This window comes from Cololabis saira, chromosome 12 (assembly GCF_033807715.1).
Source record: "Cololabis saira isolate AMF1-May2022 chromosome 12, fColSai1.1, whole genome shotgun sequence".
Lineage (NCBI taxonomy): Eukaryota > Metazoa > Chordata > Actinopteri > Beloniformes > Belonidae > Cololabis > Cololabis saira.
Genome location: NC_084598.1, coordinates 30,106,233 through 30,131,360, shown reverse-complemented (window position 1 = coordinate 30,131,360; position 25,128 = coordinate 30,106,233). Strand labels below are relative to the sequence as shown.

The 25,128-nt window shown below is 39.2% G+C and overlaps 3 protein-coding genes across 5 annotated transcripts in view; 1 reads left to right on the top strand and 2 right to left on the bottom strand.

The window, feature by feature from the left end:
- tp73 (tumor protein p73) overlaps positions 1 to 2,551 on the bottom strand; it is a 29,522-nt gene extending 26,971 nt beyond the window's left edge. Inside the window, exon 1 of the mRNA XM_061736497.1 lies at positions 2,335 to 2,551. Coding sequence (XP_061592481.1) covers positions 2,335 to 2,366 — 32 coding nt within the window. The 5' untranslated portion in view covers positions 2,367 to 2,551. The remainder of the gene's footprint in view (positions 1 to 2,334) is intronic.
- wrap73 (WD repeat containing, antisense to TP73) lies at positions 83 to 15,825 on the top strand. Its single transcript, XM_061736499.1, has 13 exons — positions 83 to 316; positions 1,283 to 1,370; positions 1,506 to 1,658; positions 2,496 to 2,612; positions 8,054 to 8,126; positions 10,841 to 10,944; positions 11,993 to 12,079; positions 13,268 to 13,402; positions 13,508 to 13,585; positions 13,703 to 13,805; positions 13,919 to 14,044; positions 14,195 to 14,386; positions 15,421 to 15,825. Exons 2-13 carry the CDS (start codon positions 1,302 to 1,304, stop codon positions 15,531 to 15,533), a joined length of 1,350 nt encoding a protein of 449 aa, XP_061592483.1. The 5' UTR covers positions 83 to 316; positions 1,283 to 1,301; the 3' UTR covers positions 15,534 to 15,825.
- Positions 15,826 to 16,338: 513 nt separating this feature from the next.
- tprg1l (tumor protein p63 regulated 1-like) lies at positions 16,339 to 22,840 on the bottom strand. Of its 3 annotated transcripts, none has more exons than XM_061736494.1 (6): positions 22,488 to 22,840; positions 21,221 to 21,312; positions 21,037 to 21,087; positions 20,819 to 20,944; positions 18,035 to 18,188; positions 16,339 to 17,554 (listed from the first exon to the last, which is right to left on the bottom strand). In XM_061736494.1, exons 1-6 carry the CDS (start codon positions 22,710 to 22,712, stop codon positions 17,351 to 17,353), a joined length of 852 nt encoding a protein of 283 aa, XP_061592478.1. In that variant the 5' UTR covers positions 22,713 to 22,840; the 3' UTR covers positions 16,339 to 17,350. The 3 variants fall into 3 exon arrangements, with proteins under 3 accessions (XP_061592478.1, XP_061592479.1, XP_061592480.1); XM_061736495.1 differs by having other exon boundaries at positions 16,339 to 17,545; XM_061736496.1 differs by having other exon boundaries at positions 20,927 to 20,944.
- Positions 22,841 to 25,128: the final 2,288 nt, after the last annotated feature.

Below are 25,128 nucleotides of genomic sequence, written 5' to 3'. Positions count from 1 at the left end.
GAACTACATTTCCCAGAAGGCAAAGCGCTAAAGCCAGATGCTGATTGGACAGCGCTGTGACGTCGTTAAACGTTCATAACAAACCTGCAACAGTTGGATTAAGGGTGATCCCAGAGGCGAGCATGCATCCAAAAAACCTTTCCTAAATGGCTCGTAGAATATTCTAAATCTCTCGTTTGATCCATATGAGTTACGTAGTTGCCTAGAGAAGAAAATGTTTAAAGGATTATGAAGTTTTGCACGATAAACTACCATTACCTGCTAAGTTGCTAAATGCTAGCGTTCAGCAACAGTCCAGAGACATCTAACTGTGAAGGTAACTTGCTCATTTTCTCAAGTTCTTCTTTATTATTTGCACTAAAGTGAATACTATCAACCGATAATTTACAAGTTTATGAAATGTGTCTTATTTAGTTGCTGTTGCTTCACGTCAGTCAACCAGGCTGATTTAAGTTAGTTTGTTAAACTTTGCTCTGAAGAAAACTCTACCTGTTTTTGTGTTTCACCGTTTTTGGCCTTTTAAACGTATTTTCTCTGTAATGAATTCACGACTCATGATTCCGTTTGAAGACCGCGGTTGAATTGGTTTGATATTGGATATTATGAATTCAACACCCATAAAACTTGTGATACATACCATTGATTTTGGTCAAACCACTTGTGATGTGTTCATGGTCATCTAGATTATATATCACAAAACAGTAATTATTAAAAAGATCATATATATGGGCATATATATGGGCTGATTAAAAAAATCATATATATGGGCTGATTTAATGTGGTTTAATGAATTCAACACCCATAAAACGTGTGATACATACCACTGATTTTGGTCATATTGCTTGTGATGTGTTCATGGTCATCTAGACTATATATCACAAGAGAGTAATTATTATAAAATCATATTATGGGCTGATTTAATGAGGTTTAATGAATTCAACACCCATACAACTTGTGATACATAACACCAATTGTTTTCATTGTTGTTGAATTGGTGTTGAATTAATTAAACCACATTAAATCAGCCCATATATATGATTTTTTTTAATAATTACTGTTTTGTGATATATAGTCTAGATGACCATGAACACATCACAAGTGGTTTGACCAAAATCAGTGGTGTATCACAAGTTTTCTGGGTGTTGAATTCATAATATCCAATATCCAATATCAAACCAATTCAACCGCGGTCGTTTGAAGCAGTAAGGTTATGGCGCCATCACATGTTCATTTTAGACATCGACAATGTTCATGAAATCATTGTGCCGTTTTGTCTGTTTAGGAACTTTTGCCAATGTAAGATGAATTTCTCTGAAGTCTTCAAGCAGTCCAACCAGCTTTGCAAAGTTTCCCCAGATGGAAAATATTTGGTTAGTATGTGAGCTTTAGGCTTTGTAGTTTCTTGTTTAAGGCAGAAGAAATCATACATATCTTAATTAAAATGAATGAAACTGAGGTGGGTGATGTTTGTTTTCTTTTTCCCCCTTTTTGGCTGAACTCCTCAGGCTACCTGCGTACAGTACAGGCTAGTGGTGCGTGATATTAGCACCCTGCAGATCCTGCAGCTGTACACCTGTCTGGATCAGATATCCCACATGGAGTGGTCTTCTGACTCTCTTTTTATCCTCTGTGCGATGTACAAGAGAGGACTGGTACAGGTAGGATTTAAAAACATATTTGACGTGGTTTAAATAGTAGCTTTTAGTTTAATACAATTAATGGGACTATGATCAGTTAGTTTTTCTGCTGACATATAATTATATCATTTTTTCCTCTTCATATGTCATTAGTGTGTCATTGACTTAGAATGATGGGGGTTATTTTGCAGCATCTTAGACATTCAAGGAAACGTATTCAAGCTTTTGATTTTTGTCTCGTCCACATAATTGCTTGATAGGGAAATTTGTTGATACTAATTAAAACAAAAAAGGTCTACTATATTTATATTGATATCTTTATTTCATTAAAAATACATACATATGTCAAATAATGCATATCAGAAATATGGACCAAAGCCAGTTCCTGAGATTTACCATTTAACAAGGCAAAAGGGGCACATATATATCATTTTAACTGACATTTACATTAAATAGCTTTCTTAATACGTCTGACATGCCATTTCAGGACATCATTTATTTTTTTCCAAGCCTTGCATATTCTGTGTCATGTTTTTATTATTTTATATGGCTTGAAAATATTAAAACATTTTTATTTATCACATTTACTTAAGTAAATCATTGTACATATTTTTGAACATGGACAGAACAGAAGTGGCTGTTATTTACATATTAACACCTTTTCAAAGCTTTTTGATATAAATACCAAATCCCTTACCTTTGAAGGGGTATCCAGTGCCAGTCTTTCATGGTTTCTGATTGTTATATGGCTCTTAAAGTTAAAAATCGATTTAAGGAAGATACATGTGAGGGATGTCACCAGAAATGGGTGATTGCTGTCCCTCTGCCACTCTTTCGTATCTCTGTCTTTTTCTTCAGGTGTGGTCTCTTGAGCAGCTGGACTGGCACTGTAAGATCGATGAGGGTTCAATAGGACTAGTCTCCTCGCGCTGGAGTCCAGACGGACGTCACATTCTCAACACCACCGAGTTCCACGTAAGCATGAAGTTGGTTTGTGCATGGAAGTGTTTTTATACATAAGCTTGTCTGGTTTCAACTGTTGCTGGCCCGTAAGGAAGGGGGGACCTGAAAATAGCCAGACACCAGACCCTTTCTTGACTGCCTCTACACCCCCCACCTGCTGCGTGTATTCAGCCTGATTTCATTCCTCTCCTCCTGTTAGTGCTCCGTCATACGCAGGTCTCAAGTACCTCTCTGGCATGGGTGTAATGTGCGTGTGTCCTGCCAACGCAGAGCTGCTATTTTCCTGGGCAGCAAGTTCTTTTAATGATATATTGAGAATAAAGATAGAACAATAGACAACTTAACATCTGTGAAACAGAACAAAACGATGGTGAACTTGATCTGTAGAACACAGCACAAGTTACTGTCAGGTAAACAAGTTTGCAAGCATTATTTTGATTTTGAAAAAAAGTAATTTTATTGAAAAACCTGGTATGGATCATATATATACTGAAAACGATCTTAAAGCCACTTTAAAGTTTTGGAAACGTTACATACAATTTAAAGAACATTTCAAAATTAAACAAATTATGAAAAGCAGTTAATATTGTTGATGTTTCCATACTCTATGGTCTATAGCAGCAGCTTAGTAAATGTATAAGAAAACTATGTCTTTCAGTGGAAAATGTAAATTAGAACTTTATTCTATGCATCTCAAAAAGGTGCATAGCATGTCATAAAAAATGTAATTCTTTTATCTTCTGATAAAGTAGAAACTTGCAACATTAATGGTGAAAGTTCACCAAAGTATGATTTAATGTTTGTTTGCGTTTCATTTTTATTACAATCAGCAGCCTCTTCTACACGTTGGAACTCTTCTGTAATATATTTCATATAAACATGTTGACAGTTTTGCGTTGGCTTTTTCAGGTTAATATTTAAGTTTTACAGATTGAAACGTCACGATAAACAAAATAGTTTTCCTAAATGGGACTGTCTGCACACCACATACGTCTTTTGTTCAGATATAAACCTTTTGTATAAAAACTATCAGTCAGCATATTTATTTTGGTGTCAGTTCTAGATTTTGAAGATCTTACACATATTTGAAATTCTGTAATCTGTTGGTGATATCGTTTCTACTTTTATGCAAGCACACGTTCAGTATTTAAACAAATGACAATGTATATATGCTCAGTTTCCATTATAAAAAAAACTCTCTTATGCTTAAAATTACATGATGGGGACGTAGTTTTGTTTAATTATTTTAAACATAACGTGACATGTCTGTAACGAATTAACAGTACAGACGGAAACGTTGCTTGGGTAAATTTGGATCGCCAGATTTATTACATGATAGACAGAGAGCCGCGAAAAGAGCCTCGGACACGACAGATTATATCAGCTTCAATGGTGCTACTTTCTGCTTTTATTTGTTTGACACAAAAGTTGTGGAAGGATTAGCAGGAAAATTATCACTAAAGGTGGGGCATGTGGCCCAACTTAGTAGCGCTTTACTTTTGGCAGAGGTATAAAAGTCGCAGGCTGCTTGTGTTTGTAGTTGTGCATCGGCCAAAGGCAACTCGCTGGAGTAAAGAGATGTTAACGCAAGACATCAAAACTACACCCAGAGTAATGAAGATGTGTTCAGTTGCTTTTTTATAATCAGTCCATAGTGAGCATGTGTTATAAAGGGTGAGAGGGCATAAGAGCTCAGGCCATGTGGAATATGACGGAGACATGTCTGTCATCCTGAACCTGCCTCCTCATCCAACGACTGTGTCTGGTCTGGAGAGCAATGCAGCTAGTGCTGCAGCGTGACTGCTCCGTGCATGGTCTCATCTTCCAAGAAAAGAAGGAACTAGATGGGGAAATGTTATAGAAAGAGTCTATCTGCATGGAGCAGTCCAATTAAGGTCTTACTCTGAGAGTGGATTTACTGGTACATGCTTGACTTGCGAAGTTGCGATCAAAACTCTTTAAAACTCCTCATTGTTTTATTTTTAATTTGTTTTGAAGCATTGTAGCTTTTTCTCCCTCTTGAGTTCCACCACTGCAAAAACTGCAAAAACTTTTAGTATCTTGAAGTTTTTCATTCTACAAAGTATACAATTTAGTTTGGCTTCAAAATTAATAATTATTATGTATATATATATATATATATATATATATATATATATATATATATATATATATATATATATATATATATATATATATATATATATAATATCATATATTAATTAGAATTTATTTAACTATTTCTAAACACATAACTTTTAAGACTTATCATACTGACAGTCCTGTACCAGTGTAACCAGGGCTCTTGTTGGCTAACTTTCTAAATTTAAATTAAAACTTCCTAAATATAAGTAGCTGGTTTATATAGGATAGTATAAGGTCGGGGGAAAGTGAACAAAGAAAAGTTGGCACTTATTGTTGCATTGTCAAGGAACCCACTGACCTTGCCTTCACCTCAGCCCAAGATTTCATTTAGGTAGTGCCAGGCGGGCGCTTTTGTCTGGCTTAAATTTCAGCCCCTCTCATAAACAGCCTGCTATATTAACATGTTTAGGGACAGCTGCCGGTGGTGCGGATCATGCCTCTGTGTAAGTGTTTGTTTGTCTGGGTGACATTAAATCTGCTTACTTGGCTGTGCGTGCATGTGTCTGGCTGCCTTTGTTTCCTAATTTTAACTCCAGCTGCAATATGAATATTGTCGATGCACGATTATTTATTGGGTTGAAACTAATATTGTGGCAGTATAAGAGTACTACATTGGGCTTAGGTGCATATTGTTACTCCAGCTCACTGGAACTATTGTGGAATGCTCTTCAGGGTATGTTGAATCAGCTACTTTGTTTTTGCAGAACTGATAAAGCAACTGTTGTAAATTACAGAAGGCACCAAATCCCAGATTTAATAGAAAGTCACACTGCTTAAACGTATTCTATGTATAGTAGTCATCTATTTGAATTCCAATCATTTATGTCAGGACCTCACAAAATGCCATTCGCATATTCATCTTAATCCTGCTTTAGCAACTGAGGGGTGATGAACTGTGGGTGGAAAAACTTCAGCCAAGGACATTGCTGGGATTGACTTCTTTAATGGTTTTTGCATGGTTGGGATCAGATTAGCAATGGCATTCTTGGCTGGTGCAACTGAAGCTTTGGTAACGTGTAGAATTGTTGACAATAATGCTTCTGCAAACTGTAAATGTAGGCAGCTGATGCATCGCTATATGAGACAATAGCTCAACAGAAAAAGGAATGAGAGGCCCAAACTCCTTAGAGGAATCATGAGACTGTAACAGGAGAAATGCTATATCGGTTTGAGATGGTTTTCTGTGCGGAATGCCTGCAGTGTAATCCTCCGCTGACGGATGGGCCTCATGGCATCATGTGCACTCGTCCATTCTCTCTTCAGATAAGTGTGCACTTATTCTTTTTTTAAACCTTTTTTTTAAAGATTTCTTTCATGAAATGGAGTCGACAGCTCCTTTTTGTGCATCACATTGCCTGCAGTTTGCAGTTAAGATTTCTGACCACAAATGCCTATTAATCAATACGGACTGGATGAAGAGGTAGAGATCGGCACCAGCTGTTCTCTTTTGGACATTTTGAAATTGTCATCACATAGTAAGAGGTATTCTTTTTGTACCCCTCTCAATTACAGTCTCAGAAGGCTTGGCGGCCACCATATAATGAAATACTGTAGTTATTTCCTTTTTAACCCCTTACTCTTTTTTTTTTTTTTTTAATTGATAACCTCATCATCCATAGATCTGACGGCTCATCAGTCGATTTGAGGTAGAAATTTGACTTCATGTGAGTCAGGTCCAAAGCTGTCGCTCATCTTTTGGTGATGATACTTTATCTCAACTGCAGCTTTACCAACCCGGGATCTTATTGCTTACCACCCCAGATGGAAAAGCATCTCCCATCCATTCTTCCTAACTCCGCTCCTCCTTTCAGCCAGTTTAGAGTTACCCTCCCCTCTGGTCTTGATTGCTCTGCATCCTGTCTGTCGTGGGTTCAAAGAATCCAAAGAGTGTAAGCGTGCTCGTGTTTGAGCAGTGTTGACGCTGGTTGTCATGCCGCCTTGCCTGGGGGGAAGTCCAGAAAGTGTGCACGGAGGCGTTAGTGCAGGGCCTACGCAGCTGAGTGCCTCGGCCAAACGGAAGAGTTGACACTTCATACCAATTAGGTGACAGACTCGACCCAGTTCAGATGTCTGTCTGGATACGTGTTGAAAGCCTTCTCACTCCTGGACTTTTACTGTACACATTCTCAGTTAAAAAAAAACAAACAAAAAAAACCCTAATCTATTTAAATTCCAAGAAGAATGCACAGTAATTGCGCCATTACAAATATTTATTATTATATATTTTTTTAATATGTCAAGTCCAAGGAATTGGAATTTATTTATTAAAAGAGTAAAAATAAACTTTGTTTAGAATTGGGGTTCCAGCAGACCCCCATGACCCTGCATGGGATAAAGCGTAGAAGAGAAGAAGATGTAGAAGATGGATAGATGGAGTTGTATGTGCCCAGGGAAGAGTTTGACCCACTTTCTTAGTGTTTTGTCTATTGTAGCTCTATTAAGTCACACATAGTTTATCGAATAAAGAAAATGAGAGCAGCTAATGCTGCAGTTGGGAAATCAGATAACTAATTATATTGATTATTATTACCTTGAAGTTTGTCAGTCTAAATGTTCCTTTTTGGGGGGGTCTTTTGAACGTCTTTTGCACATTTATGTGCAGCATATGATGGAGGGAGTATAGTGGTTTGGGCCTGCATTTCACACCAGATGTGTCTGCGTTGAAGCAGCTCTATGAAGGTCACATCTTTACATATTGTGTTGATCTGTTTTTGTGATTTACAGGAGGATCAGATCACATTTTATAGCAAATTCATGCAGAGCATCCAATCAGTTCACACCATTTTTCTTACCAGTTTGTGTGTGTTGATTTCCTAAGGAAGTACTCTAATAGACGGCACCCCACACACGTTACCAAAGTGTCTCATATCCCTCCCAGTTATTCACCTTCTCAAACGCATTAGCTTCAATTCACATAGGAAATGTTGCATGCTTTCCTGAACTGTAGTGTGGATCTTCATACTGTAGGTCCTACACATCTTCACATGTAGAGGAGCACTTGGAGACCTTTGTCAGGGTACTGCACTATTTACCTTTAAAGCATGATGTTGACGGCCTCCAGCCATATGAAACACTCATTAAGCAACAGCGTCACTTATGATTTCTTTTTGTAATAATTTTTCATAAAAGATGAATAGTTAATTCGGCCCCTCCTACAGTCAGAAGACTGCCGTGCCTTTAAGTGAGATGGTGTTTTCTTTTTTTGGAGCTTTGTCTGACATAATTGTGCTTGTTACTGTTTTACTAATTAATTATTTGTCCTGCTTTGTTTTTCTCTCTCTCTCTCTCTTTGTTGTTCCTTCTGACAGCTGAGAATTACCGTCTGGTCCCTGTGTACCAAAGCTGTCTCCTACATCAAGTATCCCAAAGCATGTCAAAAGGGTGAGTATGATAGCGATATTATGAGTGTAACCAGTAAGTACTACTGGAGTACCTGAGGACAGGACCAGTTGACTGCCTTGGCATGCCCCATTAATCACATCTTGGTCTTTATCATGTGGCACAATCCAGGCTATGGAGCCAAACTCTGGTCCTCTCTGCTGACAGCTGTGTCCCTTCCTCAGTAAATGTGGCATTCCCGTCATAACAGACCTGTCAGCGACGACTGGAAATATGATTGTTACTGACTCTCCCCATTTTCCACATGCGATACAAGGCCTGCCATCCGTGCATCTTGATACCTGTCATATAAATAATTCAGCCATGATAGTTGCATGCCGCAGACTTAATGGAGCCAAAGAATCAGGTAATTACATGGCTTTAAATACACAGGACACCCTGAGGTTATGTATTGACCATCGCTTTTGTTTTGTGATTGAAAATGTCGTTATATGTTAGATAGTTTGATCAACATTTTTTCATTTTCATTTTTCTGCTGTGGTGGCTTCCAATTCTATTTTCAATTCTGCTTAACGATTCGGTTCTATATCGATTCCCTTATTGATGATTAATTTAAAAAAAGGACAACAATGAGGCGCTAATATGATAGGTAGTGTTAGTTGGTTAATTAGTCACCTGCAGTATTGTTAGCCACAGACATGCTACCGTTGCTGCTGCTGGGTTGAGAATTACTGACGTTAGTCTGGAGCGGATCAAAAACGCGACATTCATTGAATGTTATTGCATGATGTGTGCACAAATGTTTATGCATGTTGGTAGTATCCACTTGGCAAGTATTGCAAGTTACCCTGTTGTCATCTTTTATACTGAAATGTAACCAGACTTTTGAGCGTTTGTATCGCTTGTGGAGCCATGTTCACTATTGACTGCTGGTTTACGCACGTTGCATAGTTTATGTTACGTAGCTTACGCAATGTGCGTGATGACGTCATTCGTGCCCACTGGAATCGAAAAGGGAATCATTGGCAAAATTTGCAAACGATTCCAAGGAATTGAAACACTGGGAACAGGTTCTGGATTCCCTACTTATGAATGTTTTTCTTTGTTTTATAGTGTACTATTACAGTGAGCGATTTATAACAGCATAAACAGCTGAGTTTACTCGCATTTGTTGTGGTGAAAGTTTCATTGGAATCTCATAAACATACTTGTGATTTTATTTTAAAACCTGAGACAGTTTTTTCTTTTTGGGAATGGGACCAAATGTTGTGATCATATCATGCTCTTGCTTTGCCTCCTGACAGGCTTTTGAGCCATTAAAAGCTCTATAATAATTTTATCACCAGCTGCGACAGTTACCCTGCTGTTGTTTTCAACTCTTGACCTGTGGATTCCACCCGGGGTAAATGTGTCTCATTCCGCCTGCGGCACGGCCGCTGGAGCTGATTGTTGCGACTCCAGAAAATGTGTCTGATACCACCAGGCACACTGCAGCTTGTTTAAGAACGTTTAACAAGTGGTTCTCCACTTTTCTAAAAGAAACAAACCAAAAAAGAATTCAGCAGATGAGTTGAGCAGGAAGGAAATATACGAACAGAGCAAAATAACCCCTTTTCAAACTAAAACCTCCTGCAGTTATGATCTTATAACTATAATAAGTCAACAAAACATGTGACACAACAATCAACATTGTAAAATAATTTCACCTTACACTAGAAGAGGTACATCAATTGAAATATTGGATATGACACCACGGATTGCTTTTCTGACAGCATATGAGGTTTAATTACAGAACTTAAAGTGAAAAGTGAGAAACCCTCTAATTAGCTGCCATAGTAATATGTGATTGTTGCCAGACATAAACACAACTTACACAGTTAAGTAGTTGGACAAAACAATACTCTGTCTGTGAAATCTGTTTAGACATGAAGCTATGCTGAAGAAGAGCGAAACTGCATCTCAGAGACGTCATAGAACCATGCTGAATGGAAGCTCTGCGATGATACATGTCCTGAAGGTTTTGTCTAAAGCCGCCCACTAAACGCTTTAACTTATCGCCTTCTAAAAAAAAAAAGTTTTTGGGTGCAGTCCAAGAATTGGTGAGACTTGTAGCTGATGTTATCTCATCTGAAGAGAATATCTAACTTTAGTTTCCATTGCATTTCACTACTTTTTTTTTTAATGACGTGCCGTTCTCTTGCCATCCCTGCTGTTGGAAAAAACAACCACAGTGAATTCAGGATTCCTGCCCGGTGGTCTCTATAAACAATTGCATTAATTCAACAGAATGTTACTCATCAAAAAAGTTTGATAGTTGTGCAAAAACCCTTTAACTTTCAACGGTCAAGTGGCATGTTCAGTTGTCCAGTTGTTCTCTCGTTGTGTGTCTCTGTTCGGGTCTATAAACACATGTACATGTAGTACAGGGCAGCAGTGATTTGCCCTCCAGGTTGATGCTCTGAGCTAAAAATGACAAAAGCTCTTTTGTATTACTTTAATTATTAAATAATTGATTTAAAAGGCATTTTAACCGAATAAAAACCCCAAACCACAGAACGTCCTAGAACAATTCAGTTTTCTGTTTATATAAAGTCAGATAAGAAATATCACATGACATCTTTCACTCCAGTGGATTGTTAATAAAGTTTAACAGAGTTGGGGTTGTTGTATAAAATCCCCCCTCTGATAGATTTCAGATAACAAGGTGCCGTGTAAGTGTTTTCATATAAAACTGTAACTTGCAATTACAATTACAGGACTGGACTTCAGCAGAGACGGCTGCTACATGGCCCTGGCTGAACGCCGCGACTGCAAAGACTACATCAGCATATTTGTGTGTGATGACTGGCATTTACTCAGGGTAAGTAGCACACTTTTTTGCATTATCTATGGATTTAGGAAAGATGGGTAAATAACGGTGGAACAAATGTTCATTTGTACTGCCAGACCAAACACCCAGAAACGTAAACATTTCACTTTCTTTTCAAAGAGAACAGCTGGGGTCGTGTCTGACAATTAAGTTAACTTTTCCCGTTGTAGGTGGATTTGGATAAGGATACAGATGATTAAATAAGAATGTATCACTTTATCACATATATTTATCTATATTGTCTGCAACTTAAAAAAACTGCCATTAGACACTTCTGCTAGGCTAATTGACATAATTAACATTTGAGTTAATTCAAGGAACATTTGTGGATGTTTTTCAAGGAAGACCATCAAACACAAGGTCCTCTTTTCATGACATCATGGGAAAATCAAAAGAAGTGAACTAGGACATCAAGATCGGTATTGTGGAAGTTCATGAGTCTTGTTCCAACAATAACATGCAGACATGAACATTATGGGATCACAGCTAACTGCTCAGGAAAAAGACTGCTGTAAATTGCTCTAAGCTGCGTGTGCTTTTGATAGTTAAAACGGATTACACACAACATTTTGACCAGCTTCCCACCATATTTTGTTCATCTCACCACCTACACCTGTACCTGTGTCCCTCTACATTCATTTACTGTAAGACCCGTTCCCTTACTGTCTGTTACAACCCAGATGTCCATTCATTCTCGGCAGGTAGATTTGTAAAAATATGAGTATAACTGAGAATTATAAAGTGTTCTAATAATTACAGAACCACGTAGACTTAGATATGAATTCATTAAAAATGTAATTGGTGATAATAAAGGGGAAACTTACATTCATTCAAGATTTCATTCACATGCATTTTTATGACTTTGGAGAAAAGCAAAATTCATGGCAGCATTTTTTTTTAAATGTAATTTTGGCTGAATTTTTAATTGTTCATCATCGTTTTACTAGAACTCAATTAACATGGATGTGTGTTTTTTTTTCTGTAAATTAATATTTTATATCGATGTCATTCAACTAAATGTTATTGAACTTTTTTGCAGCATTTTGAAACTGAGACGCAGGACCTCGCTGGAGTGGAGTGGTCTCCTAACGGCTGCGTGCTGGCGGTGTGGGAGAACTGTCTAGAAGTTAGTTTCCTTGCTGACCTTTCTTTTTTTTTTCTCTTTTATAAAAAAAAAAAAAAGAAATATAAACAGGGTTCCTACGGGTGCTTGAAATCCTTGAAAGTGCTTGAATTTCAATGTTGTGTTTTCAAGGCCTGAAAAGTGCTTGAATTTTAGTTCAAGTGCTTGAAATTAAAACTGTCTTTCACGAAATTGGGATCAGACTTTATAGTTATGTTATTACAAGGACAAATAAAATCAGTAAGATGAAACATAACTAGATGTTTACAGCACGATACAATGTACATAATTGTGATAAAAAGCGGAAAAAATAATTATGAGTACCAGTGTATATATATTCCTGTAGATATTTTACCCCAGCGATAAGGTGCTTGAAGATTTTGAAAATGACCCTTAAAAGTGCTTGAAAAGTGCTTGAATTTGACCTTGAAAAATGTGTAAGAACCCTGTATAAATGACTCTTCTTGAGGTAACAGCAATATCATATATAGAAGTGTCTACATCATAGAAAAATGAGTGAAGGGTAACATAAAGGTCAACAGAAAGTTTTTTTGTTTTATAGCTGAAAATGTTCTTACGTATTACCTTTTATTTTCACACATGGATATTTGTCGTTTTATACTTCTTGCTCTATATCTGGCTTGGGAACCTTTAAAAGATTTCTAGAGCAGACCTCTGAAAACTGGGAATTTTCAGGGTTTTTGTTTGTGAAAAGTGTTTCAAGAGGGAGAAACGGACTCTAAAACAACAGCTGAGGGTTGAATAATGTACATAAACAGCAAGGATGAAAGTAGGCTGGAACAGCACATGACTACGTTCTGCTAAAAATACTCTTAGCTCGACTGCAGTTCCACTAAGAGAAACTACTTTTCCAGAAACAAAGTTTAAAACCAGTTACAATGGCGCTTCAATCAAGAAAACACATCTGCTCACATTAAACAATCTTGAACATTTTTCCTTTATTAACTGCTTCTAAATAAATCTAACCCTCTGAATTATCTGGACTGCATTGTGGTATTTTTTAAATAATATAAGTAACTAAAGGTGTCAGCACGAGTACAAGAGGAGTCAATTGAGATATCCGAGTTAAAGTTAGTCACCCATCCAAAGCATGCTGCTTTACTACCAGCTCGAGCTAAAATGGGCTTTTTTGTAATATTCTTGTTTAACTTGTGTATATCTTCTCTGCAGTACAAGGTGTTACTTTATTCTTTGGACGGGCGGTTGCTGTCAACCTACGGTGCCTACGAGTGGTCACTAGGGGTCAAGTCTATGTCCTGGAGCCCGAGCAGTCAGTTCCTGGCCATTGGTAGTTATGATGAAAAAGTATGGATGCTTTTTTAAAAATGACTTGTTTTGATCACAGCTTTTTGTCTACGATTGCCAACGTTGATGCGAAGTACATTACAGAATGTCTTTCCCTCATACCAGGTTCGCATCCTCAATCACATCACATGGAAAAAAATCCTTCAATTTGAGCACCCGGCAACCATTGATAACACAAAGGCTGTGAGTATTACTCAGCATTTTATTCTCTTTCTTATTATTTTCAGCATATTATTCAGTATTTCAAATGCATCTTAGTTTCTCTATTTACGTTGCATTTATGGCTTGTTATGCTTTTAGACTATATATAAGGAAGTGGAAAAAAGGACAGCCATGGCCAGCGATGAAATGTCTCTTCACAACATCACGATGGGCACGTCTTTCTTCAACAGCCAGAGCAAATGTACGTCGTCGTCGGCCTTGTGTATTCTGAAAGCGTGTTTCACTAACACTTTTGGGGTCTAGTAACAACACTTTTCTTTTCACAAACTCTAAAAATATTGCCGGCTCATCCAGATGAGATCTGTTTGCTGCCCGTCCAAATTCCTGTGGTCAAACCGGACCCAGACCGAGCCAACCCCAAGATCGGCGTCTCCGTTTTGGCGTTCAGCTCAGACAGCCGTTATCTTGCCACCAAAAATGGTAAGACTCAATGCTTTTTTTTAAACCTTCATCGTAATCCCAGAGAACTGCAATCATTACATTAGTAACGTATCGTGAACTTGTTTTCACTACAATCCAAGTATTTAAAAGCTCCTCTGTGTGGCCTGGTATCTGCGTTGCTCTCCCTAGACAACATGGCCACTGCTGTCTGGGTGTGGGACATGCAGAAGATGGGCCTGGAGGCCGTGCTGGAGCAGACACTGGCCGTGCGTTGCTTTCAATGGGATCCCCGACGCCCCCGACTGGCCATGTGTACCGGCAACAGCAAACTCTATCTTTGGTCCCCAGGAGGCTGCGTTTGTGTTCAAGTCCCCGTGGAAGGTAATGAGAATGGGAATAAGTGCAGAAGGCAGAATTTAGTTCTCAGATACAGGGAATGACCTCTGTTCTTTGACCCTCCTGTTTTTTGAGGGCCAAAGTATATTTGTCTCAGGGCTCCTTGCTCTTATATTCAGTTTCAGTAGTAATTTTAATAAATGTTGGTTTACGTTGTACGTACAAGTCGGAAAATAAATAGTCTAAAGCCATTGCTGTCCAGAGCATGCAAGAAACCAGTGGCTTCCTTGTCTCTTCACATGGACTCTATTGGCGCTTTTGCATTAGTATCACCTCAGCTCGGTTCTACCCGTTTTGCGCTTTCGCACTAGGGCTGAGACGAGTAGAGCCGCTCCAAGTCGATACTTTTTTCTGTAACCATTTCAGTGAGGTTCTGAAAGCGGGCTGAGCAGGGACTATTTCTGACGTCACCACCTCCTCGCCACCGATTGGTCGGGGGGCGGGGACGTCACCACCCTCCGCGCCTCTGATTGGTCGGGGGGCGGGGCCGTCAGACGTTTGAATCAGGAAGCGGGAGTCAGCGCGAGGGGACTCGCAGCGATTTTATTATAAAGCACAAAACGTCTGTTTGGTGATCCAACTCTGAGGTGCAGATGTTCATAAACCTGGTGGCTGTCGAGAAAAAATTAAAAAAGGGATGTAGACGGGCTGTTTTAATCTCAGCCGCTCCCGGCTCCAGCTGATTTCTCATCAGCGCCGACATGAACAAAGCGGTTGCGCAATCGAGTACGTCACAGCAGCTTCACCCAAACCTGCACACTTCTCCCCTGGCAGTGCGAAAAACACACGTGTGGGGCCGTGTAAAGCCGCGCCGAGCCGTGCCGGGCTGAGCCGATACTAGTGGAAAAGTGCCATATGGAGACACTAAAACACATATCCACCATGCCCATAAATGTGTGCATGCTAGTTTGCAACACAGTAGCGTCTGGGTTTTGGGATGCAAGATAATTCTTTTTTCTCTTCCATTTGTGTGTGCAAATGCTTTGTCATGGCAGTGACCCTTGTTTTCCTCGTACCAGGTAACTTTCAAGTGCAGTCCTTAACCTGGCACTCCAGTGGGGACTCTCTGATCCTTGTTGGAAAGGAACAGCTTTGTTTGTGCTATATGGAGCACGACCAGGAAGACAAGTGAAGCACACATTCCTCAAAAGAGCAGTTGTTAAACTTCAACTTTAAGACGCCACACAACTGAACTTGGACCAGTGGTAACACTGCTGAAAATATTGTACCTGTATGCTGGATTGAAGCTGCTCGCCAGGCTGTTGAAGCTCCCAGTGCAGGTTACTGGGATTTCTTCTTTTTTACTTGAAACAACATTCTTACAAGTAACTCTCTTCTAAATAAATAAGTCGATACTAAAGCACTAGACACTGTGAGAAAATGTTTGCAATTTTTTATAGAGATGTTGTATTTAGTTTAACTATTTTATATGTTTCTACAAAATTCTGAATAAAGTTGTTCCATAAATAATGCTTCAAAAATTGAATTATTTACATGTTAATATCTAAATCATCCACTCAGAAGTGTTTGTGCTGAGCTAAAGGTTCTTGATTTAAAAGAAAAAAAGTCCCCTTCATGTTGGGTCCTCCCACACTACCACGGACAGCGTCGCAACTACAACTCCCAGCATTCCTCAGGTTTATTCTCCTGCGTGGAATTTGCCTCATGACTTTTAGAATAACTGAACTGAGATAATGTAAACTCTAAATTAACTGGTGGTACTAAACATTAGAAACTAACTACTACACCTCAAAGCATCTGTTTCTGAAGGATATTACACATTTATCTGGACCTGAAATGTAACTTATGACTCTAGTTGCTGCTGGTGACAATAAGAATGTCATAGTTGTAGTTTTATTGATACATACTGCCAGGAAAGTTGCGGGCGGTGGGGGGATTCAGCAAACTGCTGATTCTGTCAACACTCAGAGCTGCTGTCTTGACAAAAAAAAACATGTATACCTTTATTATTTTCCATTGTTGCTGCTGTGCTACAGATATTTAGAGCAAGAAAACAAGCTTCAGACATTTGCAACAACACATTTATCTCCCGTTAAATAAAATCTTCCCGAACTGGCATTTATATTATTTTTCTGTAAGTATTTATGAGTTACTTAATCAAAATAAATGATTCAAATAAATCACATCACTATTTACAAATTCACTCCAGTTTTCTAAAAAAGACAAAGAAAAAAAAAAAGACCGGTCATGCAAACTCAACATGCAAGGAGCATGCACAAGTAGGACCAGAAAAAGACAATGTGGAACAACATCATTTTTGGCATTGTATGCATGGTAGTATGGTGTGTGAGCTTTGGCTGGGCAAAAAGATGGATTTTTTTTTGGATTTTGTTTCCTACAAAAGGAATCACTTAAATCCTACTCAAAGTATCAATACCTCAAGATGGCAATGATGTGATGTGAACGCATGTATATCTGTTTGTAACTCAACTATTATTAGTTTAAAAGTAAATGTGTTAACACAAATCCCAGTTCTAGGACCATTAAGGCAACTTACAAACAAACAAAAATACATGTTTAACAGAGCAAGATTACATAGAACATCTGTGACATACAAGAACATGTTGTGTATGTCATAGTTGCTCATTTAAGGGAGCGAAAAGCAACGTACTTTACCCATGAAATTGATACTTCCATCAAAATCAAAACGTCACATTTCTGATGAGCTGTGCACTCCGAACTTCTGTGGGCTTCGCCTCCAAACACGTCTGTGACGGAGCTGTGTGCAGCTTTTTGGTGGAAAGCAACTGAATACGCAAAAAAAAAACAATGAGTTGACAGTCCATGCAGCACTGCCCCTTCAATCACCTGCTGCAGACTGGAGCGCTCGTCTGCGACGTGGCGTGAACACGTCGGAGGCCGTAGCTTCCCTTCAACGGTGCAACGTAACACAGACACACGGGCCGAGCTTTAGAGGAACTGTAGATTTTAGAAGCCGATTCTTCCACGTGTCATGGAGTAGCCCAGCTTGGCCTCATTATTGATGAAAGACATAATGCCCAGATAGGTCTCAATGAGGAGAGGTCTTTCCAAGATCAGGACACCGTTAGCCCGACCGGGGATGGGGTGCTCCTTATGAGCTCTCTTGACTGCCTGCACCAGCTGGGATCTGAAGTTGTCCAACTTGGGGAGATAAAAATTAAAAAAAAACAAACAAGGTAAACGTGACACAGGAACAACCTTTTGTATCACTTTAAAAATAGGATTGAATGGTAGAATGACGTCTCTTTGGAAAAGACTGGAATAATACATTTGAGACTTGCATGAAGTAAAGCAAGCTCTTCTACAAGGGGAAATATTCTTAGAACTTTCCAAGAACTGTTGCAGTGTTAATATGAAATAAACAAATAGCTATTCATGCACACAGTGCTATGTGCTTGGATTTAAGTTGTATGAATAAACATCTTTGTCCAAGAGGTTGAGTTATACCATTAAGGAAGCAATCAGGCTATTGTTTCCAGTTGGCCTGTGACTGCTGGGGTAAAGAACTGCTTCACCAATGTCCCCGTTGTTTGTCTTTTCCCTTCCATTTCAAGCTTTCTGTGCAACTACTTTATTCATCACAAAGTGACGTTGCGTGCATGCGTCCTGATTTAGTCAACGGGGTTATACCTGGCAGAGAGAGGCCACCTTCTCATCGGCGTGGGCCATGGGGTGCTCTGTGAAGGTGGCGTAGGGCATCTCTGTGGACCAGGGGTTCCAGCGGTTCACGAATGAAGCACGGGGACGTTTGTCCCACTGGACGCGAATCCCGTAACCCTCTCTCCTGCAAGACAACGCGGCAGTCCAAGAACAGAGACTTGTAAGGATCTTGTTGTTTCTTCCACATCTTCAAAAAAAACTTGCCTCATTCCATTATTTTTTTGTCCTGTACATAATTATAAAAATTTTTTTTTTTTAGTTCAAATATGTTTTTTTATTTTTTTTTTATTGTATTTTTATATTTTCAGCCACAAAAAGAGGGGTATACCTTAGATACATAGAACACAAACCCCCACAACTCAATTTCCAAAAAAAAAAAAAAAAAAAAAAAAGTCAAAGTCCATACATACCAAAACATATTTCATAGTGCTATAATCATGCCAAATATACTAACCAAAAATTCTACTCAATGCACTAATTGAGAATACCAGATAGTACTACCCTATCTGTTCTATCAATGACTCTGAAATAATAATTAAATAGTTAAATAATATTCCTACCTACTTCTTGATGAAGGGGACTTATCAAAAAAAAAAAAAAGTAGGAAACACTTAAAGGAGCTGTATGTAAGAGCAATAATAAAACGAATCATAAAATGACCCCGATATGTCAACAGACATTTAAAAATCATGTTCATTTCTAGGGGTGGGACGATACGGGTAAGTCCCAATTCGATACTTTGGCGATATGTGGCCCAGGATATCGATAATATCACGATATTTTCGATATTCGATATATCGATATATCGGTAAGAGCGATATATCATGGGACTGAAAAAGAAAAAATACCTATAAAAAGGAAAACGTCTGTAGTTATGCATTTATTCAATGCTAAAACTTCATACAAGAAAGTGCATTTGTATATTTCCTCACTGTGTCCTAGGCTTGTAAATGTAAACACTTTACAGCTGGACAAATTAAAGTGCATGAACATTAATAACATGTTTTATATAAACCAAGACAGTGCACTGCTTTGTTTCTAATACTGAAAAGTCAGTAAGCAACTTAATTTTGCACAGTACCTCACTGCTTCCTAGGGCTGGGTATCTATTCAAATGTCAAGAATTGATCCGATTCTTAAGATTCAGAATCTATTATCACCATTTGATTCGATTTGATCCGATATTGATGTGGATTAGTGTTATTAAAAAAAATGTTTGCGCTGTTGCCTGAATTATATGACTGTAAAATAACTAGTGAAATAATACTTTCACAAATCATTATTGTGAAATAACTAAGAAATAACTCAAATAGGCTTTTCAATATGCCTTATTTTCCAATATCCTTTTAGCCTGTCTAATTTATTCTGTCACCACACACACATATTGCCATGAAGCATCAGGCATTTTTCACTTATCATGACAAACTGTATCCGATAACAGAAGAAACCAAACAAGCTATAATAAATATAAATAATATGAACTTCATTGAACTAATATAACATTTTGAAATTTAAGCTGAAATATCCAAAGCACTGAACACTGGTTTTGCGCGGGTGGGCGTGTGTCTGTGTGTCCGTGTCGTGTGTAAAGGCTGATTTATGGTTCCGCGTTACACCAACGCAGATTTACGCCGTAAGGTACGCGGCGACACGCACCGTACTGTACGCGTCGCCGCGTACCCTACGGCGTAGGCTCTGCGTTGGTGTAACGCGAGCCGCTCTCCTCACGTGGAGCGCGAGCGGAGCGGGGTCCGTTTCTTAACGCAGCTGGTTGTCTGTGTGAGCGGAAATTAACGCACATGGCAGCTTAAACACCAGTAACTTCCAGCATTAACAGTGCTGCTCAGCCCGCTGTCTGTACGAAGTAACCCGTGGTTCTGTATTTTCTGAGCTGGTTTCTCAGGCGGCCGCTTTGATATGTTTGTTTTGTTCACGAGGGCAGCGGGGGCGGGCGGGGCAGAGCTTGAAAAATACTGCGGTGACAACCGCGTAAACCATTATGTGTGTTGTAATAAAATATCGATATTAGCCGACAGTATATCGATTATTTATTGAAACAGAGAGCACAACAATATATTGAAATATCGATTTTTTTTCCCACCCCTATTCATTTCAAATACTTATGTCACTGACAACAGCACTCAAGCCAGGATATTCCAGTTTAAAAAGAGGAGTTGCAGCCCTCAACTGATGTTTATGTTGTCATTTTTTGTTTTGGCCTGAAGCTCCACCCTCCACCTATCTCCCAATCACCAAGTCAGTATTGTTTCTGAAGCTCCACCCTCCACCTATCTCCCAATCACCAAGTCAGTATTGTTTCTGAAGCTCCACCCTCCACCTATCTCCCAATCACCAAGTCAGTATTGTTTCGGCATCCGGGTTGCCAGCTCGGCTCTAATTATCGCAGCCATGGCAGCCTACGTTCCTGCTGCATTCTGCAGCCTACCTGGCAACCTCTGGTCGGGGGGAGGAGGGGGAGGGTACACGCCGCTCAACAATATTTTGAAAGGGACTGCAGTACCAGTTTTGGCCATTTCTTACAGACGGCTCCTTTAATGTCATTACTTTCTTATCCTAAGTTGGGGCTGGTCCGTTAAAGAACCAAAATGATATCCAAATATATACCCTCAAAACACAACGAAAACAAAACCAAAAAAACCTAACAAAACAAAACAGACATAAACGGTGGGAAAACCCCACTTAAAACAAACACGACAACAAAACAATACTTTCAAATATGTTTTGTTGACCAACTTGTTGAGGGATTTCGGTGGGAACTCAAACTCGCCCACTGAGATGGTATCCACGGCGTTGAGAGAGATCCTGATTACTTGCTGACACAACAGATTAATAAAGTCATACTTGCAGACCAGGAGAGACCTGCACATATAAAAAGGGGAGGTTAAATCAGACATTAAGCAGTAGATATGGACGATATATTCTCATATTTGAGATAAACAAATCAAAGCCACCTCTCAGTAATGAGCACCAGCCTCTCCCTCTCGTTGTTCCAGTGGTCAATTCTATAGGGGGAAAAAAACCGACAGGTTCAACTTCCTGATACTGACATAGCGCAGAGAAGTGATGCCTCAGAAAAAAGTGGTAAACCTCCCAATGACGTGTTTGTGTGTTTTTCAGACTGATATTTTTGCTCACTCTGCCAGCAGCCAGACGCTCAGCACCTCCCCATCCTCCGAGGGCAGCGCCACGGTCCGGATGTCGCTCACAGCCTGCTCGATGGTACCTGGCTGAGAGCAGCAGCATCACAGCTGTCAATCATCAGCATCACCAGCATCACACAGCTGTCAAGCATCAGCATCACCAGCATCACACAGCTGGCAATCATCAGCATCACCAGCATCACACAGCTGGCAATCATCGTAATCACATGTCACTGTCCTTAAGTATTGTAACTTATTTACTGGCACTGTTGTGTGATGTATTTTGCATTGTTTGATTTGATTTGATGACATCACAACATTTCCTGGTAATAAAGGTGAGCTCTCAAAGAGGAAAACAGTTCTATGTCTGGAGTGCAGAGCTGCATCTTCTTAGTAATTATTATTAACAAATCTTGCAACTCTGTTAGAAGTCTCTTTCTCCATGAAAGCTTAATATCTCTTTTGCAGTCATCTATTGGCAAAATATACTGCACAAAAATTTTAGACAGCCTGATATCCATTTAATGTGCCACTTATCTTACTTTGTCCATAACTAGCCAGAGAAGAAATGGTTTTAACTTTCTCTCCTTGTTCTCTTTTAAACTCCACAATTCCCTCAATCTGCTCCAACTCATTCGCTTCTGTGCATTACTGGGTATTTAAAATCAGATGTATGTTTTTACAGTATGTAAACCAAATTCAAGTTGTCATTTTTAATCAAGAGAATTTTAAGAAAGTGCCAGAATTACAAGCAAAAATAATTGAAAAGCGCCATATTGTGCTCTTCTGTCTTCCTGACTTGTCTACAATGTTATAAATAGGAACTATCATGTTACATTTGACCCGAGGCTAAAAAGAACAAGCACTGCATCACCAGCAGCATCACACAGCTGTCAATCATCAGCATCACACAGCTGTCAATCATCAGCATCACACAGCTGTCAATCATCAGCATCACAGCTGTCAATCATCAGCATCACCAGCAGCATCACACAGCTGTCAATCATCAGCATCACACAGCTGTCAATCATCAGCATCACCAGCAGCATCACACAGCTGTCAATCATCAGCATCATCAGCATCACCAGCATCACACACCTGCCAATCATCAGCATCATCAGCATCACCAGCATCACAAAGCTGTCAATCATCAGCATCATCAGCATCACCAGCATCACACACCTGCCAATCATCAGCATCAGCACCAGCCTCGCTCTGTCGTCTTCCTCGAGCTCTATCGCCGGACGGCGGCGCCTACTCACCCTGAACACGAAGTAGTCCTTCACTTTGGCCTGCATGGTGGGGTTGTGGACGTGGAACGGCGTGAGCGTCTGCAGCGGCGGGCAGCAGGCCACGGAGCTGGCGCGGCCGAGGCCTCGCACGGCCTCGGGCGGCGTGAAGGCGACCTCCACCCCGTCCTCCTCCTCGGGGTGCAGCACCGCCGCGCCGGGGCTCTCCGGCTCCATGCTGTCGTTCAGCTGCAGCATGACAAGCTTTCCCCACAATGTGCGCCGACTATGGGATTAGAAACGTCTTTTCCGAAGACGCACACACTCCCATTGCGCACAAATAATGTTTTGATCGTTGGGCTGAACTAGGAAGGTCCCCCTTTGGCTTCACTTCCCCTTTTAGATTCCCCTTCCTCTTAAAGGGGCACGGCTTCCTTTAAAGCCTGAATTATGGTTCCGCGTTAAATCGACGCAGAACCTACGCCGTAGGCTCTGCGTTAGTGTAACGCGGAACCATAAATCAGCCTTAAGACATCACTCAGCATTACAGATGCAGTCGTTTTGCACAGATTGTTATTTTGCTGGCCATGTACAAGGTGTAAGAGCTATAATAAGATAAACGAACATATTTATTTCATGTCCGACAAAATTCAGCAGTCTACAACAAATACCAAGATGGAAAGATACATTCCAGCAAATCCACATCTAGATTTCAATTTCTCATTTACTTAAGACTAGTCATAAACAATTCCTGTGGAAAAAATAATGTAACTGCTCACCTTGGCTCCATGTCATTGACAGCTACAAATCAAGCCAGAAATCTTGGTGTAATTATTGACTCAGATTATTGACTCTATTTTATTTCATTGTATTTGTTATTTACTGTTTAATTGTGTCTTTCTGATTTTAATGTTGATATAAGCACTTTGAATTACCTTGTGTTGAATTGTGCTATACAAATAAACCTGCCTTGCCTTGAACAAAATGACCATGAGAAAGCCAACCCAACTTTGAGAAGGAGGCTATGGGATGGACCTCTTTTCTGTTTGTAACTTAGATGTTTTCTTTATGATTATTTTAATTTTTTAATCCATGCACTTTTGCAGAAAGCCAAAGTGGCTGTGAAAGTATCTTTGGCCTACAAATAACTGATTTGATGACATCACAAGATTTCCTGGTAATAAAGGTGAGCTCTCAAAGAGGAAAACAGTTCTATGTCTTGAGTGCAGAGCTGCATCTTCTTAGTAATTATTATTAACAAATCTTGCAACTCTGTTAGAAGTCTCTTTCTCAATGAAAGCTTAATATCTCTTTTGCAGTCATCTATTGGCAAAATATACTGCACAAAAATTTTAGACAGCCTGATATCCATTTAATGTGCCACTTATCTTACTTTGTCCATAACTAGCCAGAGAAGAAATGGTTTTAACTTTCTCTCCTTGTCCTCTTTTAAACTCCACAATTCCCTCAATCTCCTCCAACTCATCCGCTTCTGTGCATTACTGGGTATTTAAAATCAGATGCATGTTTTTACAGTATGTACACCAAATTCAAGTTGTTATTTTTAATCAAGAGAATTTAAGTACCAGAATTACAAGCAAAAATAATTGAAAAGGGCCATATTGTGCTGTTCTGTCTTCCTGACTTGTCTACAATGTTATAAATAGGAACTATCATGTTACATTTGACCAGAGGCTAAAAAGAACAAGCACTGTAATCCCACTGCCTTTTGTTTGATTTATAAACCCTTTTCTTGATCAGTCGCTAACCAGATCGGTATGTAGTCTCATACTAAGGGTTTTGAGTAGCACTTGGGATGCTTTATAATAGTTTTCTTCTCTTTGAGAATTGGTTTCTGCGGTGTAAACAGGTCAAATGAAATCTTATTTGTATGTTATACATCATTTGCCTCCTCTGACATTCTCGACTCAACTTTAGTAATATTTGCTGGTCAATTTTTGAATCAAAAGGTGGGTGGTAATTACCAGAATCTGGACCTGCACAAAACAGAGCAAAGATAATGGATACCAAATGTTGAAACATTGATTTAAAGAATTGTATTTCTTGATTATGATAGAACACGAATGTTACTTTGATGTGATAACTTTCCTTTAAGAGTTTTCTTTTCTTTCTTTCATCAATAGTTTATTTATAAAATTAACTTTTGACGTGTTGAGTTATTTCTTTCCAAAAGGGTCTGAGCATCTAAACCCAGTTGGGCTGGAATTATTATGAAACAGTGCCCTCTAGTGGTATCTTTAAGTAACATTTTTAAAAACTAGTGTAATGTCACAAACACTTTGAAAAGAATCTACTTTAGCTTCACACATAAATATTCATAGGCAGAAGATAAAAAAAAACCTCCTGTAAACTTTCAAGTACATCCATAACCTCTTAGCAAAAAGTCAAGAATCTAGGCTGCAACATTTTTATCAAAATGAAATGGACCAGAAATTCCACAGGTTAAGATATTGTAGGTGGCTGAATCATGTTCAAAGCAATACATTTTGCTATCAGGAACCATTACTATGGAACTAACTTTCAATTTGGGTTAAGGAGGCTGATACCACCTCCACCTCCTAACACCATCACTACAATACCCTGGCTATAGAAACCATACAGAAACCCAATCTAACTGGGTTTTGCATCACTGATCATTTCTCATTCAGAATCA

Excerpts from the sequence above, each read along its gene's own strand:
- wrap73 (XM_061736499.1), top strand. The coding sequence starts at position 1,302 with ATGAATTTCTCTGAAGTCTTCAAGCAGTCCAACCAGCTTTGCAAAGTT. Across the intron at positions 8,127-10,840 it reads TCCCAAAGCATGTCAAAAGG|GACTGGACTTCAGCAGAGAC; the intron begins GTGAGTATGATA and ends TTACAATTACAG. Across the intron at positions 14,387-15,420 it reads TGTTCAAGTCCCCGTGGAAG|GTAACTTTCAAGTGCAGTCC; the intron begins GTAATGAGAATG and ends TCCTCGTACCAG.
- tprg1l (XM_061736494.1), bottom strand. The coding sequence starts at position 22,712 with ATGCTGCAGCTGAACGACAGCATGGAGCCGGAGAGCCCCGGCGCGGCG. Across the intron at positions 21,088-21,220 it reads AGCGTCTGGCTGCTGGCAGA|AATTGACCACTGGAACAACG; the intron begins GTGAGCAAAAAT and ends TTCCCCCTATAG. Across the intron at positions 20,945-21,036 it reads CTGGTGCTCATTACTGAGAG|GTCTCTCCTGGTCTGCAAGT; the intron begins GTGGCTTTGATT and ends TTATATGTGCAG.